Source organism: Dermacentor variabilis, chromosome 1 (genome assembly GCF_050947875.1).
Source record: "Dermacentor variabilis isolate Ectoservices chromosome 1, ASM5094787v1, whole genome shotgun sequence".
Taxonomy (NCBI): Eukaryota; Metazoa; Arthropoda; class Arachnida; order Ixodida; family Ixodidae; genus Dermacentor; species Dermacentor variabilis.
In genome coordinates, this window is record NC_134568.1 from 50167357 (window position 1) to 50186965 (window position 19609).

Below are 19609 nucleotides of genomic sequence, written 5' to 3' on the forward strand. Positions count from 1 at the left end.
ATTCAATTCAATTTCCCCTATGTTGTCCTTGGTGTCTTTTTTTTTGGTTGGCTTCTCATGATACAATAGCGCAGGCGTAGCTTTAGCGCGTTAAACCAGACCAGCTCAAATTGCTGCAAAAATGCCAACATTCCTATCTTTCGGGAAACCATCGGTTGTGAAAACTCCACGTGTGCGCCGTTGTTTCTCTTTCTCCTCCAGAGAATGAACGCATAGCGATGCTTTCTACGCAACTGCACAGAGACGCTGCTAGTTTCCAAAGCGAACCGAGACGCGAAAGCGCGGATGACGAATCCGGACGGTTGCGTATACACGGTCGTGGTTTCAAAGGATCATACGTAGGGCTTGTGAACTCTGGACTGCTCCGAGCTCGCCCAGGAACCTCTACCACTGAAAATCTCTGCAACGGCTCGAAGCAAATGTCTAGACGGGAGTACCTCAAATATCGCTGCCCAAAAGTCGCCTACAGTCCATATCGCCGAATCTCGTGAGTGCGAGACAACGGCCTCCTCTCTTGCGCCCCTAACAGCCAAGCAATGGGGGACGACACAGCGCACGCTGCTGACCGGATGGGGGGGGGTGGAGCGAACGCGGCGCAGCTGTAGCTAATCAGGGTGGTCATTGTAGGCCCGGACGGCTTAATGAGAGCGCATTCCGAATGCGGCAAAAACGGTCGCGAACCCGCGCGCGACGCCGAACAGGCGCGGAGGGAGAACAGCGGTCGCCCTTCACGAGCGCAGATTGAACGCCACGCGTTGTGCACACTTGCGGGCTCTCGGATTACTGTCGCGCACGCTACAGTAATTAAGTGAAACGGCGCGACGCCACAACAGGAGATTCCCTGCATCTTCTCGTCGGGTCATGCACTGTAGTTTCCTTTTTTTTTTTTTTTTTTTGCAAAAGCTGCCTTCCCCCCTCCTCATCTCGCACATATACAGCCTGCATATATTACGGCGTTACGAGGGGCACGAAACCTGGTGGTGATCGTACAGTACGGACGTACGTTACAACTGCAGCGGGACAATGGATACGCGTAACAACCATTTTCATCTCGTTCTCTGAGCTGTAACCACTCCCCGTACTGGCAGAAGGTATAATCGCAACAGGAGAAGCCCATTTATGTTCGTCGTGTTTCAAGTCGAGCGATTCTATCGACATTGTGCACGACTTCCAAACTAAGAACCGCGTTAAACCAGCTCCGCCAGAGCCCGGCGTATACTGAAAGACTAAGTCGTTACAGCCCGTTCACAAGAATCGCAAACAGCGCGAAATTAGCGACAATCCGCCGAGCAACAAGGAGTCCCGGATACCAACGGCGCTCGCGACCACGACCAGCAATTTCGGGCGCATGCGCCTTTCAGAGTGGACCTGCTCTGCGAGCCAAAAGTGCGATGCGCGCTCTCAACCTCTGCGTCGACGGACTCCGCGATGCGACAGGTGGCAGGAGAGGCAGCGCTTTCCCCCCGCACGCCGGTGAGAGGGGCCGATTAGCGCGAAAACGCGCAGGCGCCGCCGGGGCCTCGCCACGTTTTCCTGCCGGCAGCGCCCGCTCGCTCGCTCGACACGACGGCTTCGGTCACGACGCCGCACCGAAGTGACAGGCTCGTTTTGAGGCGAAACATGGCCCATGTTTCGGGCTGCCGCGGAGGCGAAGCGCGCCTGACAGGGGGCAACGAACCTGGCCACGCACCGGGCGCCTTCGTCCAGTCAGCTGACACGGCGGGAATCTCATCAGGGGCGCATCCCCCTTAACAGGCGGCCGCGGGGAGGGAGGGAGAGGGGCACCCGAGAAAGCGTCCCACAGGGACTCCGCCCATATCGCTCTACACACCCGCGCACACCGAGAGCCACACACTCGGGCCCAACCTGCGCGACGCCAGCGCGGCCGAACTTTCGCGAAAAACGTGAAGACTGACACAAAACAACGGACGCCGGCGAAACGAGAGACGACGCAGGTCGAGCCAGACCGAAATCCGACCGGTGGTGCGGAATATCGCAACACCGAAGCGATGACGAACAAGAGCTTAAGGCAAGCGCTAATAAACCGATGGCCGAGCAAACGTGGGCACGCGCCCGACGTGCGTCCGGTATGCTCCAGAGGCCGCACTGCGCAATGACCGCAAGCGCGCGTCAAACGTGCGCGCAGGAATCGGCCTAGCGCGCCGACAGGCTCAGGATCCCGAGGAATGTCCCCCTACGCCGGACGTCAAAATTTACGAGTTGATGGCACGAACGACAAATAAAGCAGCCCAGCAGAACGACCATGGGCACGGCGCCTGCCTTATACTGTTGGCACACACACACACTGCCGTAAAATTGGCCACTTGGGGGGACACTGGCCATTAGCATCCACAATTAGGGGCTCGAGCGAATTCTCATCGTCAGTCACGGGATGACCGGCTTAATCACTACCTTGTCCGATCTCGAAAGACGACCCTCAACGAGCTCCCTCGCAGACGGGAGGGAGAGGGCGCCTGCTGAACTTTGCACAGCGGCCGACGGGCCTGCCCCGAAGCGCGCGCTCCCATCCCGCCGGCCACGCAAGTAACGGCAGGGCTGGGCGGCGCGATGATTCGGATGAGTGATAACCGCCGCGGCGCCCCATCATTTAGGATGCTGGCCAGCCATGTCGCCGACACTTCTCCCTCTCCACCACCGCTCAGAAGCGGGGCCACAAGTGGCGACAGAACTACTCGCGCGAGGAGAGAAGCGCGCGCCGTCACTGAACGGGGCAACGTCATGCCGACATGGTGTGAAACCGTAAGGAAGAAAACTCACCAAGACAAAACCATGCCCAGGCATGCCAAATGTCTGCAGCTTTTTAGAATGCACCGCAACGAAAAATGGAAAGCTTCGGAAACGTTGGAAGAGTATATCGTAATATATTGCACAACAAAATAAGAACTACATATGAGAGTTCACGCAACGGCGCGACGTATGCACAGCGTGAATATCAGTTCTCTAGTCATTATTATTCGCTCCTATACATGCATCGACTTCCAGAGTTCTGAGATGCTGGTGTCATGGGCCTGCAGCATCTGCAGGGCTTAGGAATTTTCTAAGAAGCTTGCGCGGACATTTCGTGCGTTTCTCAGTGGTCGATTTTATGCCACTGATTCGGCGCGGTGAGACGGAGGTCTAAAATTCTGGGCGAATTGTGGATGCAAGTTGAGTCAATACTGCCACCTCCTTCCTTTATGCTATCAAGTCTAGTATACCGAATGAAGAGAGGTTGCAGGCTTCCAGCGGAACGACTAACATGCATACCATTAGAAAGAACTGACGAACCGCTAGATAATTAACTAGTGGTACACTTCCAGGAAAGAAAAAGTATATCTACATGAAGACTACCAATAGAAGCACTGCAGACGCTTTACACACGCGCGGCAAGCCTAAACGCGTCGCTAACGTTCTGGTCATTTTTGTGGCCAGGGCACAGATGGCATGATTAATCGTTCCGCTGGAAGAAAGTATCTTCTCTAGCCGAACCAATTAGTCAATCTCGTTGCCTTTACTAGTATATATTGAAGGAATCGCAGCAGCATCTTCGAACTCTCGCCCTATGGAGTTCGCAAGGGCTTGCGCAGCCTTGCACAGACTTGCGAGCCCTACAACAGAAAACAACCATACACGGTAAGGCTCCTCGGGAAAAGAGAGAGCCGAGGGACCTGAAGTTCTGGGAGTCGGGTGCGAGTGCTGTGGGAAATTGGCTGACGAACAGCATCAAATCGCTTCACGAAAGTCTTGCTCGATGTGTGCGACGGATGCAGCAGCAGCGGTCGACTCTCTTTTACAGACTACATTCCTCCCTGCAGGAGGACCTGTTGTTGGGTTAGTTGGTGTTTGCCTAACGACATATCGCAACGCCTGTGACGTGCGTCTTTTCTTTTTTTTTTTTTTATTTGCGCCTTCAAGCTGCAATATGTCGTTATACAGTCTTCCCTCGAGGTGTCCTTTCCAAGCGCAACCAGAAAAGCTTCGCAAACAGTTAATGTCGTCATAGTTCCTTCACACCTGGCCACCGAGAGGGAATGCACTGCATTAATTCAGTGGGCTTTACTACACCGCCTAACAGTAAAAGCGAAACATCGCCCGACGCGCGGGAGGAAGGGCACATTCAGGCACACTAGTTGACTGGTGGCAAAAATGTTTTCAGTTATAAACGTCAATGGTCCAGAATATTGTCGTCGGAAAATAGCTTTCTCACGCATGTACATACAATTTTTTTTTTTTTTTTTGCAAATGGGTCAGTGACGCGTGAACACAAAGAAGGCAAAAGAGACAGGAATTTTCGCTGCTGGAGAGCCCACCCTAACAAAACATCTCGGCATTCTTCGGAGCGGGCGTCCAAAGACAGAACACTTCGAATACTTCTAATTCCACTGCGGAGGTGAATCTGACGACATCAGATGTCGTACTTATTGAAAAAGGGGTTTTCTAACGCAGAAAGTAGCCCAGTCGGGATTGCCGGCCTCATCGATTCTCGAGCATGATCAGTAATTGACAGGCGTCGCCTGGTCTGTGGATTAGAGAGAGTATTCGCCGAGCACAAGGCCATGACATCGAGTTCCATTCAAGCATCTCTTGAGCGAAGGTGGAGGAAGACTCCGCTACATTATTTTAAATATGGAAGAAACAGCATTTTCACAACGAAGGAAGCACGATTGAGTAAGGAATACGAACGATCGGAGCCACAGTGTTCAGTATCGGTTTGTAAACGCTGTCGCTTATATAAATTCATCAAGCTGTAAGCAAAACTCTGTGGTCTTCCTTATCTCGCCCAGTAGTTCCTGCTCCCCCCCCCCAAAAAAAACAAAGAATATATAACAGCGCGGTTGCGTTTTTCTCTTCTGCCGAAGAATACTGTTCTCCTCCTCCGTCCCCCTTTAAACACAGACGTGTGGATTCGCCATTGTCGATTATTATTACTTCCTTTTTTGCCAAAGATAAATGGCTAGAGCCCCGCTCGGTTCCATCCCCTTTTGCAAATAAAAAAAAAAAGGAATTATGGGGTTTTACGGGTGTGTGTGTGTGTGTGTTTAACGTGCACCTAAACCTAAGTACACAGGTGTTTTTGCATTTAACCCCATCTACTACTTGCAAATTGGCACCTAAAGAACTTCCTAGCTACAGCCGAACAATATAAAAACTAGATAAACGCTACGGTTGCCAATTATTTCATTTTTACTCTTGAAAGTACACTATTTGGCATTACATACAAACAAGCGCCGCTAACATGATCCTGCTTTCATGCAACCATGCCGAAGGCGAAGAAGTCAAATTACACAAACTGAAAGCAAGCTGAAAGCATCAAGACTGATGACGGCACTTTTGTTACGCTATAAAGATTGGCCAGAATTGGCCTGTAATGTGCAAACTGGACTTTTGCGCCCACCTGGTGGAGCCTTGTAAAAGGAAAAAAGAAGGAACCACAAGGGCAGTTATGGGGCTGCGTCGAGACCGGTGACATTTCGCGGGAACACGCGGCAAGGTTCTATGCACCTTGCCCCCGGTACATGTCCATAAGCAAGAAGAATGAGCCGGTGCACCAGCATTCTAGCACGCATGTATATTTCCGAGTGTGTCACTCCCAAATGTGGAATGAAAAAAAAAAAAAAAAAGCTGCACGACATGCACATCCGACCCAATGCGAACTGACAACGAAAAGAACCAGCCTAAACCTTATCCAGATAAATACATAAATAAATGAATTGGAAGCGCGCTGACATTAACAGCGGAAACCCACAGAAGACTGGGCAGGATTCCCCCCGCATCGACATGTCGCCAAGCGCCACTGGCCGGTGTCAGACGCAGTGCCGGTCATCAGCTACGCTTGCCGGCAAGTCAACACTAAAGACGTAACGCTTGAAGTAAAACGGCAGTGGGCAGACAAGATCTAGGTAATTCGCCAAGACTGCGGGGCGCCATACATACTCTCGGTTTTCTAAGCGAACAGCCGTCAAGACAGGTTTCATTCGGGGCAATTTAGAGGTACTTGTTTAGACACTAGCGCAAAATCAATCCACTAACACTGTCCTTTCCATTCCTACACTCCACAGAAGGATTCTATGCTCCAGGTGGTGCGGGCTCCTCTTCCAGGACTGTTCACCTCCAAAGAAGGCACAGTGTCGGTTGCCGGGGGACGCGCGTGACAGCCACGCGGGTCGGATGCGGCGCCAGTAGCAACAGCGAAGGACTCGCAAGAGTGTTTTAGCAGATGACACGTAATTGGGCATTTTTATCGCTCCAATCAGCAGTCGATGAAAGGCTTAGTGGGAAGGCGAGAACAGTGCCGCGCAGCTAAGGAGGCGGCCGAAATGGAAGTTGTGTGCTTTGACGAATTACCGCGTTCGGTAATAGTCGTCTTCGAAGCGCTTGTGGCAAAACACGGTATTAAATTTCGTGATTTGAGCGGTAAATAAAAATACCGGTAACAAAGAAGAGCCGTGGCATATCCACGGCTCCACGTGGCATATCACAGTCCATAATTACAACAGTTCAAAATTAGGCGACGAAAGAAAAAAGAAATGCATTCCGAAAGTAGCGAAATGCTGAAAATTGTGATCACCAACTTGCCCACTTTGCCATACTCAGAACGTCAGCGTTGAGAAATAGTACACAAGCGATTTCATCGCTTCAACTATACGTAGTAGCGCAAGGGCGACGCCGCATTAGTTATCAATGCTGATGCGCTTCGGTCATCAGCTAACCTATCTCGGGGAATAAATCGACAGTTACATGCATTCAGTCCACGGACGAAACGGTTTGTTTCGCGAAACACGGACTGGCACGCCGGTTTAGAAAAGGCAGCACCGAGCGTGAAACATGGCTCGAGGCGTAGTCGCCAGGTGTTTACTTGCTGTATTCTTCTCCCACTGTGATGCGCTGCCAACGAGTAGGGTGTGCTACCGCTCCCCAGTCAAAATTTCAATTATTTCTGGCGCCAAAATGTTTCCTCATAATAATTTGCCTGCCTTGACAAAATGAAACTAAACGGGGAGGGTTGGAAACAGTGGGCGCCGGCCGCTTAGAGCACCACAACAAAGAACCCACAATGGAAATTCTGCTCTGGCCCTGTTGGAGGCAGGGCCAATAGTGTCCACGAACTTTGGGGCAGTTCGGAAACTTCCTAATATTCGTAAAGCAATTCGCGTGTCCAGATAACCAAAGTGACTCAAACTCGTGTAACTGCGCTCTGTGATGTCCGCGCTTCGTGTGCCGACATCACAAGCCATCGCAGCGGAGGGCGACGAGGGCAGTGCTGCAGTTTTTAAGGGCAACAGAATTGGACAAGCGGCTGTGCTACTGTACTGTGCGGTGATGGTATGCGGTGATAGTGACCGACTGTGATTGTATGTCTATGCTCCTTTCTTTCTTTATCTCTACTTTGCTATCACTTCCCCCCCTACCATCTCTCCCCAGCGTAGGGCAGCAAACCGGATCGTCCCATCTGGTTATCTCCCTGCCTTTCCCCTTTCTTTTGTCTGTCTGTCTCTCTCTCGTGTGCTTGATTTGGGTATCAATTGTATTCCACAGGATGTACACTCCCTGCTTTAATGTCAGTAAAGGCGAAGCAAGTACAAAAATAAATAAAACAATGTTGTGCTACGCACTTCACTGGTACATCACATGGACGCTTGCTTAGACGCGGGTGCATTTGTAGATATCCCTTTGTTCTACCTCTTGTGTATCTTCACCTGCCTATAATTCGCCTCCGTATACTCCTCTGCTGGTAACCACAATACTTATAGCCTGCTACAGTGCGGCCAGTAGCATTTTTCGTTCATCCATTCAAAGAAAGTCAATCACTTACAACTACCAAGTTCAAAAGGGCCGAGAACGAGGTGATGTCTGAGGCTTGGCTAAGCTATCGCTGATAATTCCCGACCCGAAGCGAGCAGTAGTGCATAACCTTCTACATCCTATAACATAGGAGGTAAAGACTAGTGGCTACCATTTACAAGGCTTCCGAGTGGAGCAACGATGAGTCGACTGGCACGAAGTGCGCGGCTGTCGAGTCGTAAGACCACATTTTTTTTGTCATTTTTCACAGTAAGCAATCTTAGCGCGTTAGAGCTTTACACCAAGGATGACTACAATACGCAAAACTTGCTTTGCGTTCTCCGATTTCAAAATACGTGCTGAAGATAAATTAATTAAAAACCGGTACTTAATGTTACCTCATTTAAAGAGTCAAGTGGTGACTCCCGGCATTTCTGTCCGCCAGCGCGAATAAACGTGTTGCCAGTTCTCACGGTTTATCGATCGAGTAAACGAAACGAAATGCATGAAAACCATGTTAAACGCAGTTCACAACTGCTAAACAAATTCCGACAGAACCGCGACGGCGCACCCAGAACTCCTCGTATTTCCGATTATTGTAAGAGTCGGCTACCGCCACTGTTCTTGCACACTTCAATGAAAAATGAGCGGGAACCAAGGTAGCGAAAAACGAAGCACAGAAGCCGAGAAGGCAATTTCCTCGCAAACAAATTATCCTCCCACGTTACCGTGGACGCGCCTCTTGCGCTCACCGTGAACGGTTGCCATTCTACAGCCAGCACTGATGTCTTTTTCAACCGCCGTTCCCAGAACAGCAGCATGTTCAAGCACACCGCAATCTGGCCAGGCGCCGCCATTCATGTGCAGAATACGGTAGGCAAAAACACTACTTGCCACAATGGCGTCTATGATACGACGCGTTCCTTCGTGCGCGTGCCCTGGCGCTTTATGACTACAGACACGTTGCGTCAACGCTTTGAAAGGCGCAACCTTCAGTGCAGGATACACCATCGCAAGGTATCGGCAGGGGTGCTCGACGCAATGCGAATTTTCACTAGTTGAAGCTCTTCGCAAGAAAGATATATCCAAATGAATTTTTGACAAGGAAAAGAAGCATTCAATTAAGCCGTTGAGTACGAGCTGCATCATAGCGCCTCGGCCTGCGATCCCGCTCCCTGTGGCAAAAACGGTAACCGGGATGGGGAAATCAGATTTAACGTAACCACTGCGAATGCTGATGGGATTGTCAGCCATCGAAGAGAAGGAGCCTCCAAGAAATTGCTTCGCCCGTTCTCGTCTGACTCATCAGATACCTTCCTTCAGGTTCGTCGAAAGCTACAACACAGTCCAAAAAAAACTTTGTCGGCGTGCTGCAAAAGAGGCCTTAAACACTGGTGGCGGCCACTGCACGAAAGAAGTATGTGTACTCCAATACTGACGTGCAAAAACGACGACGCCTAGAGAGACTGGTGTGGTCCCTGCTGTTTCAGTCGGCTACGGAAATAGAAAAGACCAACCAAAGATAGCTTCGAAAGCGTACGCCTGCTTCTTGGACGCACGTCACTAGCACCAGCCGCAGGAGACGGAAACCGCATTCCGACAGAGGGCTCACTCCCCCCTCCCTGCGCCACCACTCCCCTTGCCTTCGCGGCTGTCCCTCCGGGCGCCCGTTCCAAGACAGGGCCGCACCCCCTCTCTTGCTTCGAGTCCCCCAAGCCTCGTCCGAGCCTTCACCAGCCGTCGTATCAAGCGCCCGTCCTATCTTATCTGGGTAGCCCACCCTGCCTTTTGTCAGCGCTCGAACGAAGACCAAACGCCGCGCTTACAGTCTCTTTTATCGCGTTTTACAATCAGCAAAAAAGAGAAGAGGGTCCAACCGCGACGCACCAGCGACATGGGAAACAGTAGCACTAGAGATGGAACTCCACAATGAAACCCCCGTACAAAGCCCCCCCCCCCTTCCACACAAACACACACACTTTCTCAACAAAATAAAAAAAGGTACGCGCAACTACGGGAAATTTCGCGCATTTACGCAAAGTGGCGTAGCAAAATGAACTTTAATCCAGCTAGACAACGCACGAAATGCCCCTGTAGAGATTCGTTTCACTGGGCGGGCTCATTGTACTTTGATCTTCCCCCTTACAACACGGTCGGACTTTGTACACAGGCGCCGCCCGACGTTTCAGTCAAGGCGTAGCAGAAAAGTAGCAATACAGTAGAACATAATGAAAGTGTTTGCGCTGCAGTGATTTAATTCTGGAGTTTTACGTTCCAAAACCACGATCTGATGATGAGGAACGCTGTAGTAATGGCTAGATTCATTTTGACTGGCACGATGTAAACACAGGAGCAGGTTTATTTTTATTATTATTTTTATACCGGCGTCACACAACCACTTTCGATCGCGATCGAAATTCTAGACCGCGATTGGCTCCCTTCCACAGCTTGCGTAAAGGAGCACATCGCGACAGATAAATTATTGATCCCGATTGGGCTCGATAGCGATCGGAAGTCCGCCGTGTGACATCCGTATAAAACATTTCGACCCCATCCAAATGCGGCCGCTGTGGCCTAAGCGAAACCGCGACCTCGAGCTTTGCAGCGCAACGCCACTAGTTACCGCGGCGGGATAACAGGGCGGGTGCGCTGCAGTGAATTACTGCGGGAAACCAGTGTTGGTGTGCGGAAATATGAACACGCAAAATGACTGGAATCATATAAAGATGGTGCTCTGCTGGCCGAATCATTTATTTACCGTAAGTAAACCCGATAGAAAATGAATCGCCAGAAAGCGCTAGTTTGCGAAGAAGTACAAATAAAGACTTGTCTTTGTTCTACGCATGCGCACCCTTCCGTGTAATGCGGTGCGGTGCACGAGAGTCGCACTACAAACCTATATGCACACCACTTCGCGAAATTTCAGTACTTAACGCGGAAAAAAACCAGGTGCACACACGCTTAACAACACCGAACACAATGCATACTCACAGTCAACACGTAATGTTACGAATGTCATGCGTATGTCGTCGCATTCTCAAGTAATGTGCGCAGGGCGCCCATGAAATGAGAGGGCGATGACAGCGAATGAAGACGTGGAAGCTGTCGCTCTTGTGAGCGGTAGCACTAGTAAATAAGACACTTTGATCTTGCCGATTAGCTAGTCGAAGCTCATGTATTATCACTCACCGAATAGCGAACCGAAGGCGTCCGACCGCGTGGGCTTCGGCGAAGCGTAGCCGGAGGTCGCTTGCCCGGGTAGGCCCACTATCTTCTCCTGCAAAAACCGGCACAAACCCGAGGTCGGCGTCAGGCCCCTCGCGGTCGACGCGTCTTGCTGCAGCCGAGATACTCCAAAGTCAGCGTGGCACGACGCGGCGAGGCAAGCCGAGGTCCTGGCAGCGGCGACGGCGGCACTTACCTCCTCGCCTTCAGTTACCAGGCTGGACTTGAGGTCCGTCAAGTTCTCCGAGGAGCGCTTCTCCTCTTCGCCTTCATCTTTAAACACTTTGATTTCGTCCGAGGAGGCCAAGTCGTCTCCGCCGCTGCCATGCGGCATCGTGCCCGCACACACGCCACCGCACCGAACACGCACACAGACACGGCCGCGTCGCCGCGCGAACACGCGTAGCAGACCCGCCTTCAACGGCAGCGCTCGTCGCCACCGCCACAACAACGCGACATCGTCGGACCGCTCCGCTCGCGCTACTTGTGGCCGGGACAAATCAGAGAACACGTGCAGCGCGACGCTCTGTGGCTGCAGCCAATGACGGAGCGCGGGCGCCGTCAGGGGGATTCGGAAGTCAGGCGCGCAGCGCGATCGACGCGCCACTTGCGCCGAAATTCCGAAGGGGCGCCTTGCCGCTCTTCGCACTCCCGGCGGCTTCAGCAAAATAAACAACAACACGTGTTAGTGCTCCGCCGCTTCGGTGAGGGCGCCTTTGTCCGCGCCGGGGCGAGGAGGCGCTCCAAAAGGGTAAACATTCCGGAGCAGCGTGACCGCGCGACGGCCGATCTCGCCCTCCTCGCCTGCGAAGCCCGTGAAAACGCTAACGAGATAGTGCGGCGGCCGGAGGTGCTGTCTCCGCCTCGCTGCGCGACGCCGCTCACGCGCCTCAGAACGGGCCTGGCTACTTTCACCAGCCGCGCTAACTCACGACGCGCGCGGTGTCGTTGTCAGCGATCGTACGGGTCGCAGACGGTCATTCGAAGACGCCCACACCACGTGCACGAACGCTACGCCATTATTCCATCTTAAAGGGAAAAACAGGCTTTATGCGCGTTATCAAAGGGCAGTGCTGGCGCACGATCGTCGTGCGCCATTCCACAACATTCTGTACACTCAACGGTTGTCGCGCACGGCAACCTATGCACAGTATATGAGTACAGCGAAAAATAGACACAGCCTGAAATGAAGCGTCGTCTTCGTGTTGGTCCTGACTTGCGCGCCACGCTGTCCTTGCATAATACAATGCCACATAGTGCACAAGTCTGTCCTTTTTGTATCTATAGTTTTCCCGTTCTTTTAGTCCACTGCATACAACTTATCATAATTTTTTATTGACAATAAGCTTACTCTACGCTACTTTGATTGGAATGACGTGCGACGTCTGAGGCGGCCAAGAGAACATCGAACATTTATTGTGCCATTGTTATCGATTTCAGTCGGAAAGACAAACACTATCTATTGCATTGCGACGACTGGACAATCGGTCGTTGTCCGTGCAGGTGCTGCTTGAAGACCATCTCGATCGCTCGTAGGCCCACCAAAGCTGTGAAGGCTATTTCGTATTTCTTGACGGCGACTGGCTTATGGGAACACCTTTGACTTGCTCAGGCCCTCAACGTACATGCGCAAGCTCACCGCGGCTTTCCTCCCCCTTTCTAACTCTATCCCATCTTTGTATTCCCTCTTTCCCGTCCCCCAGAGTAGGGTAGCCAATCAGACGCATTTCTGGTTAACATCCTGGCCTTCTCTCTTTATTTCGTCCTCCTCATCCTACCGCGCATTAAAACCAGAGCAACCCTAGCTAGGACGAGTGCTGCGAAGGCTGCATCGCAGTAAACTCCGTGGCTTTAATCGCACAAGTGGCAGAACCATCCGCGCCTACAATTCCTCGATATGGATTCTTCCAGTGACTCCTTCCCGTCGTGAACTCCACCATGAAAGAACTTCCCACGCACAGTTTACAGCATGCGCGAAGCAGCGCGCCGCTGCAGTGCTGCCCTCTCTTGAAGATGAACGCCTACAGTTCCGTGGGCAGGGGCAAAAGTCAGTCTTACAAAGGAAGAAAGCCCTTCATTGCTTCACAGCGTGGCGGCTCTGAACCGCGCCATTGATCTCTTCTGAGCTTTGCAATGCTTCATGTTTAGCAAGAAAACATAAGAGCTCACAATGCTTCGTTGGCGCCGCGTTTTCAAGTCGTCAATCGGCGTTGCATTGCCGAAACAGCCACATATATTCCGAGTTCTCCCGACTCACAGTGTGCCTAACCCACGGTGTTGCAAACGTTGAACATATGCGTGTGGCGCGGGATTCAGATGCAATGTTAGCAATTTGCTCTGTAGTATCCATATGACATTGAAAAGGGCCCCCCCCCCCCCCACATCGCTCTAAATATAACACTTCAGATTTAGTGCACAACATGAAAGAAGGAAACTTAGGAGAAGCGCTACCCCCCTCCACGCGCTAGGAGAAAAGTGCGGAGGAAATGACGTGGTAGGTTGTCCTTTCTTTTTTTGCTCTTTCTTTATTTCTTTGTTGTAGCGGCCGCGCCTTTCGGGCCACAATGGCAGCCTTGTTATGGTTCTTTACGCTGACACGTGTTGCTCCGTAGGTTTCCTACCGTGGCAAAGGCGCCGTGCGGGCAGGTTTGCGTCAGTCTCCGTGTTTTGTTGTGCTGTGTTATCTGGACCGCGCTTTCCCAGATGTTGCGGTAACGTACGCGGTGGGACAGGAGGAACTAAAGTTCGTGAAATGAACGCGCATGCAACGCTGTACGCAATGTACCGCGACCCGCCGTGGTTGCTCAGTGGCTATGGTGTTGGGCTGCTGAGCACGAGGTCGCGGGATCGAATCCCGGCCACGGCGGCCGCATTTCGATGGGGGCGAAATGCGAAAACACCCGTGTGCTTAGATTTAGGTGCACGTTAAAGAACCCCAGGTGGTCGAAATTTCCGGAGTCCTCCACTACGGCGTGCCTCATAATCAGGAAGTGTTTTTGGCACGTAAAACCCCATATTTCTTTTTAAACTGTTGCTTGTTCCTCGCAGTACTTGCTAGAGCACGAAGTCTTTTAAGCAGAGCGCGTTAGAGGTTCATGCACACCTGTACAGGTGTACCTCAATACACGTACTGATAGAGCGTTTTACGCAGAATATGTGCATTTTGCTGCCCTCGGCACCCTGCGCCGGCCTGCCTACGCTTCATCCTGGAAGGTGGGAAAGAAGCGGCTGCTTTGACTTAAGGAACGAATCCTCCCTACCGCAGGCGTATCTTAACTGTGCGCGCGAGAAGCGCAGGGAAGTGAAGGTTAGCGGATGCGCTGCAAGAGTGAGCAAGGCTCCACAGTATTAACGTACGCCCGCAAACACTACGCTTCATCCTGGAAGATGGGAAAGAAGCGGCTGCTTTGACTTAAGGAACGAATCCTCCCTACCGCAGGCGTATCTTATCTGTGCGCGCGAGAAGCGCAGGGAACTGAAGGTTAGCGGATGCGCTGCAAGAGTGAGCAAGGCTCCACAGAATTAACGTACGCCCGCGAACACATCAAACGTCTGTTCCATGGTCGCACGTAAGCCGGTTCTACGCGAGTACTGTTCTGCACCGTGCGCCGGCTATCGCAAAACTTAGGTTCTGTGAAGCTTCACTTACCGTGGGAAGAAGGGACCTCACGTCGCAGTCAATGGATCTAAATGCGGAGTCAGAAATGACATTCTGCCTCCTCGCCGGCGCGCTGTCGTAGTGTGCGCGGCCATCCGAAGTTTGTTCAATAAAGCACGACGATTCCTCAAGCCACAGCGAGAATATGTTTGTGCTCATATACTCCAAATGGATCGCAAATAGGTCCGTGTGTTATACGTGTCTCCAGTGCGCTCTTGCAGTGCAGTGAGAATGCATACTTTTTTTTCGTATCGCCAGACGTCTAGCTCGCAAGACCGTCTGAGAGCACCAGGAAGCCCAAGCAGAGAAAAGCAAGTAGAAGGCAGCGATAAAGGTCACCTTTTTTTAAAAACACGCAAGAACCTTGGGCAGCGGCCGGTACCTGCTGTTGGTGAGAACAGTTCAGTTGGTAGGCCTTATAAGGCATGTTTATTTTTATAAAAGCCGGTAAAAGCAGCCTATTCGACCTAACGGCCCAATTTTCGAAGTTCATTATGAACGTCTTTCAACATGAGTTAGGCCACGGTAATGCACTGGGACATCGCGATTGTTGTACTGCTGCGGAGCGCGCGCGTTCGTGCAGCCCGGTTGCGCGAAGCGCGGCGTGGTTTCGCGAGAAATGTTAACAAGAGAGGAGAGCTGGCCCGATAGGCGGAGCAACGCCATGAGCAACGCCAACTTTCGCCTTCACTTAGCTTCACAAAGAGTGACGTCAGGGCCCCTCCTGAGTTTCCTTCCTCCATGGTGCACAAACTGTGCTAGTTCCTTTGAGAGCATTTTTGTTTCCTCAAGAATTCCGCTAAAGCATCAATAAAATTCCGCTAGAAACCTTCGCGAATTCGATTTAAAAAAAAAGAAAAAAAGAGAGAGAGAGAGAGAGCGCAACCATGAAGAACTTAAACAAGAAATACTTATGGCAAACAGGTCTTCCTGGGGCCTTCAAGCATAGGCTTTTATGGTCACGACGCAGCCATTTTGAGAAGGGCAGACATAATACAGGCCACCAACTTATATGAATGCCTGTGACAGATTGACCGATGGACGCTTGTGCATCTGTAGGGTGCGAGCACACTCTGAACTTTTCGTCTCTCCTTCTCGTGTTTCTTCTTCTTCTTCTTCATCATCATCATCATCATCATCATCATAATCATAATAATCAGCATCATCATCATCCCATTTTATGTCCTCTGCAGGACGAAGGCCTCTCCCTGCGGTCTCCAATTACCCCTGCCCTGCGCCAACCTATGCCAACTAGCGCCCGCGGATTTCCTAATTTCATCGCCCCACCTAGTCTCCTGCCGTCCTCGACTGCGCTTCCCTACTCCTTGTACCCATTCTGTAACCCTAATGGTCCAATGGTTATCTAACCTGCGCATTACATGACCTGCCCAGCTCCATTTTTTTTTCTCTTAAAGTCCATTAGAATATCGGCTATACCAATTTGCTCTCTGATCCAAACCGCTCTCTTTCTGTCTCGTGGCCGGGAAGAATGAGAAGCAGTCAGGGATATTTGAATGCTATCGCGTTCCACTCTTAAAAGCGAAGCTTAAGCGTCCTCCAAATATATTAAATTTAATGCTGGGGTTTTACGTGCCAAAACCACGATTTGATTATGAGTCACGCCGTAGTGGGGCGGCTACGATTTAATTTTGAGCAGGGGATCTTTAACGTGCTCCCAATGCACCGGACACGGGCGTTTTTGCATTTCACCCCCATGGAAATGCGGCCGCCGCGGTAGGGGTTTGATCCCGCGACCTCGTGCTTAGCAGCGCAACACCATAGCCGCTAAGCCACCGCCGAGGGTGCGGGCCTTTCTTTCTTTCTTTCTTTCTATATATATATAGAGGCAGGGATCATTCGGTAGACAGTTAAATGTGCAGCCACAAGAACTCAGTCATCCGGGCAGCAGTTCACTTCTTGATGGCCTTGAACCTCCGGTCAGCAATCCATCCGCCTCCTACTGCCGTCGTGAGCGAGCGGCTTAGCTTAGCAAAGAAGCGAGTACCTGCAGTGCTCTGTAAGCATTGCCTCGGGAAGAGACAGCCCACATGCGCCAAATCTTCACGGCGCACGTGTGCCATTGCTTTTCGTTCGAGTGGTGAAGTATAGGTATACAGAATGCGCCAAGAAGGGCAAGGAACTTCGTCTCACCGACCCCGCACAGTGCAGCGAAGTCAAGAGCTAGTGTCAGCCAGTAAGTAATGAGAGCCGGCTGTATGTTCCCGAGAAGGGAGAGAGAGGCCTCGTCCACTGCGAGCTACTAATCCTTCCGTGAAGCTTCCATTCAGTTCGCGGACGATGAACGAGCCCTGCTTCTCATTTCAGGTTGGCGGACTATGGTGAGTACAACCGTGAAATTCCATGCTGTCCTAGTTGACGTTGTCAACAAGAACGCCCTGGGCGTCGCCATAGTGCCCCCTGTACTGTGGTAATTGCGCGTGAACGCCGGCGCAAAAGCACTGCAGAGGCTGCCGCGCGTGCCTTTGTACTCCGGCACCACAGTCCAGAGAGAAAGATCTCACTCTCCCCAATAACGTCGCAAGCCAGAAGGCTTGCTTCCGCTCTGCAGCTGCGCAGGGACACGCGGGACGACCTGAGCCGCCAGCACCTTCTTTCTCCTTGGCTGAACGCTTGGTCGGCAGCCATTCGTGCACTGCTACCAGCTACCAAGCCGGCGAAAAAAAAAAAAAAAAACGAACCGTCTATACAAGGAGCGCGCTGATGAGTACGCGAACGAGAGTCAACAAATGAGCTCTTCGCAGCTGACGGCTTAAAAGAATATTTCGAATCGCATAAAAAAAGAAAGCTTTCAGGGGTGCAACAGCAGGTCCCGGGACTTTCTAAAAGGGCCTCTTACCAGGCCGCATAGCAAATTTTGGTTATACGCTACAAGTTGTTACGTGCCCTCTACGGAGTAAGATCTTGATGAGGGCTAGTTGGTTCATATTTAGAACTGGGGCTGAACAGCGCCAATAAAACAGGAACACGAAGAAACAAATACCACAGACAAGCGCTTGTCTGTGGTATTTGTTTCTTCGTGTTCTTGTTTTATTCACACTGTTCAAGCTAAGTTCTTAAGGAGAGTTCTACCCCAAGAATTTTTCAAGTTAATTTATTAATAGCAGAGATAGAAATAATTGAAGTGCCGGGAACCCAGGATTTCAGGAGGCGAGCGTCACTGCCGACATATACACTATCTCCACGTGCCCCGTCTAGTCTCCGCAAACTAAATTCCTTCCCTGCGTTCTCCCTTACCGGACCCGGAGGATCGCGTGACGAATACGTCATGGGCCCCGCCTTCTTTTTTTAAAGTGAAGCTTCCTTTGCCTTTTCCTTCGACTTTCCCATTGCTGCTGTCCGGCACACCAGGTCGGGGAGTGGTTCAGGGCACGGTTGCACGGTGTAAGAAGTAGCTTAGGTGAGAAGACGCCGTTACAGGGCGCGCCGCGGTAAAGCTCTGCTTCTAGCGAGCGCCGATAGATGGCGCGAGAAACTGACGCCCTTTTGGCTTTGCGTTTCGCACGCCCTGTCACTGCGCCCCGTTTCTAACACAGAAGCACTTTGCTCAAAACATTGAACTTTTCCGTTTCAACACAGCGCTTTCAACGACTTTCACACGGTTTGTACTTACTGTGAGGTCTGGGCATTAGAACAATGTTAATAATGAGTTGCACGGTGCCGACAAAGTCTCACACCCAAATTGCAATCCTCGTGCAGTATGAAACAAACCAGGCGGAGGAATGGGTACCGGCGTGTTGTCGTTTCGCTGGAGATTGCATATAACTTACTTTTTCTTAATAACGTAAGCCGAGGCCTCAGCAATACGATGGCATCAACGTGATCCCCCAAATTGCAGTTCACATGCAGTATTAAACAAATCAGGCAGAGGAATGATTGCCGGCTTGTGGTTCAGTTTTGGTAGAGGCTGCATATAAACATATATTGCCTGAATGACATAACGCCTGAGCAATACGGTGGTATTAACATGATGTTATAGGACTTTGGAACAGCTGCTGGTGCGATCGCTCGGGCTGTCGCAGTCGCGTGATGATACAGACTAACAACGTTTTTTAATGACGCATGTAATATTTTAATAAACTTTGTTTCGCATCCATTGTTAAAAAGCCTCAGTCGTATCTGTTTGCTATTCCCCGCATATTTAGCATAAGATCACATCAACACGTGTTCTTTCTTCTCAGTTATTGATTGAATTTTAGAATCTTAAGTAAAAAAGCGATAACAGAAGAAGTCACAATATGTTCGATGAAAGCACACGGAATGCATAAAAGCAAGAAAGTTCATGCTCAGTTCATTGTAGAGGTCGTGTTTACACAAGCTTTGACATTTTGCGCAAGTCTTGGCTCTTTTTTGCATCATGCTTGTTCTTCAATTGCCTGCAGTACTGACGCATGCGTAGGCATATATATATAGTAATGCAGCAACTTCGCCAGCATTTCTTCTTTGTGCGTACTGCAAGGAAACGTGAAGTGCAAATTGTCCCGCACGGCATCAGTAGTTTTGTCGTATGCATCCCTGTGACCTGCATACTTAGCGAACTTTTCTTCAGTTTATTTGAAGAAGTCAAAGAGGTGCATATTTGGATGCGTCAGCCAACCCCTGGTTTTACAGTTCACGAGATCGGCTTCGGACACATTTGCGAGACCCTTTTTTCCCTCAAGAGCATCCTTGCAAATGGAGCAGGTTGTTCCATTGCGAATTTTTCTTGACACGAACCCTGTAACATAGTAGACAATGCAGTCTACTACAGCTGCGTTTGCGTCAGGCTCGTGTAAATCGAAAACGTCGTCACACTCCCAGCTTACTTCATCGGTGAGCCCGTCAAGCCTTTGCTTCAATTCATGCAACTTTCCTGCACGTTGCGTTGCTGACCCCTTATATATCTCTCTGATATCAGCCAAAGTCACAACGGCGGCTTGGCTTTTA

General features: G+C 50.9%; 1 protein-coding gene across 3 annotated transcripts in view; it reads right to left on the reverse strand.

The window, feature by feature from the left end:
* pan (transcription factor pangolin) overlaps positions 1–11505 on the reverse strand; it is a 248732-nt gene extending 237227 nt beyond the window's left edge. The window contains exons 1-2 of one of the 3 annotated variants that reach the window (XM_075687115.1): positions 11204–11504; positions 10972–11059 (exon numbers count right to left, since the gene is read on the reverse strand). In XM_075687115.1, coding sequence (XP_075543230.1) covers positions 10972–11059; positions 11204–11341 — 226 coding nt within the window. In that variant the 5' untranslated portion in view covers positions 11342–11504. Of the gene's footprint in view, positions 1–10971 lie in introns of all 3 variants that reach the window. The other 2 variants (XM_075687113.1, XM_075687112.1) reach the window with 2 other exon arrangements.
* Between the last annotated feature and the right edge of the window lie 8104 nt (positions 11506–19609).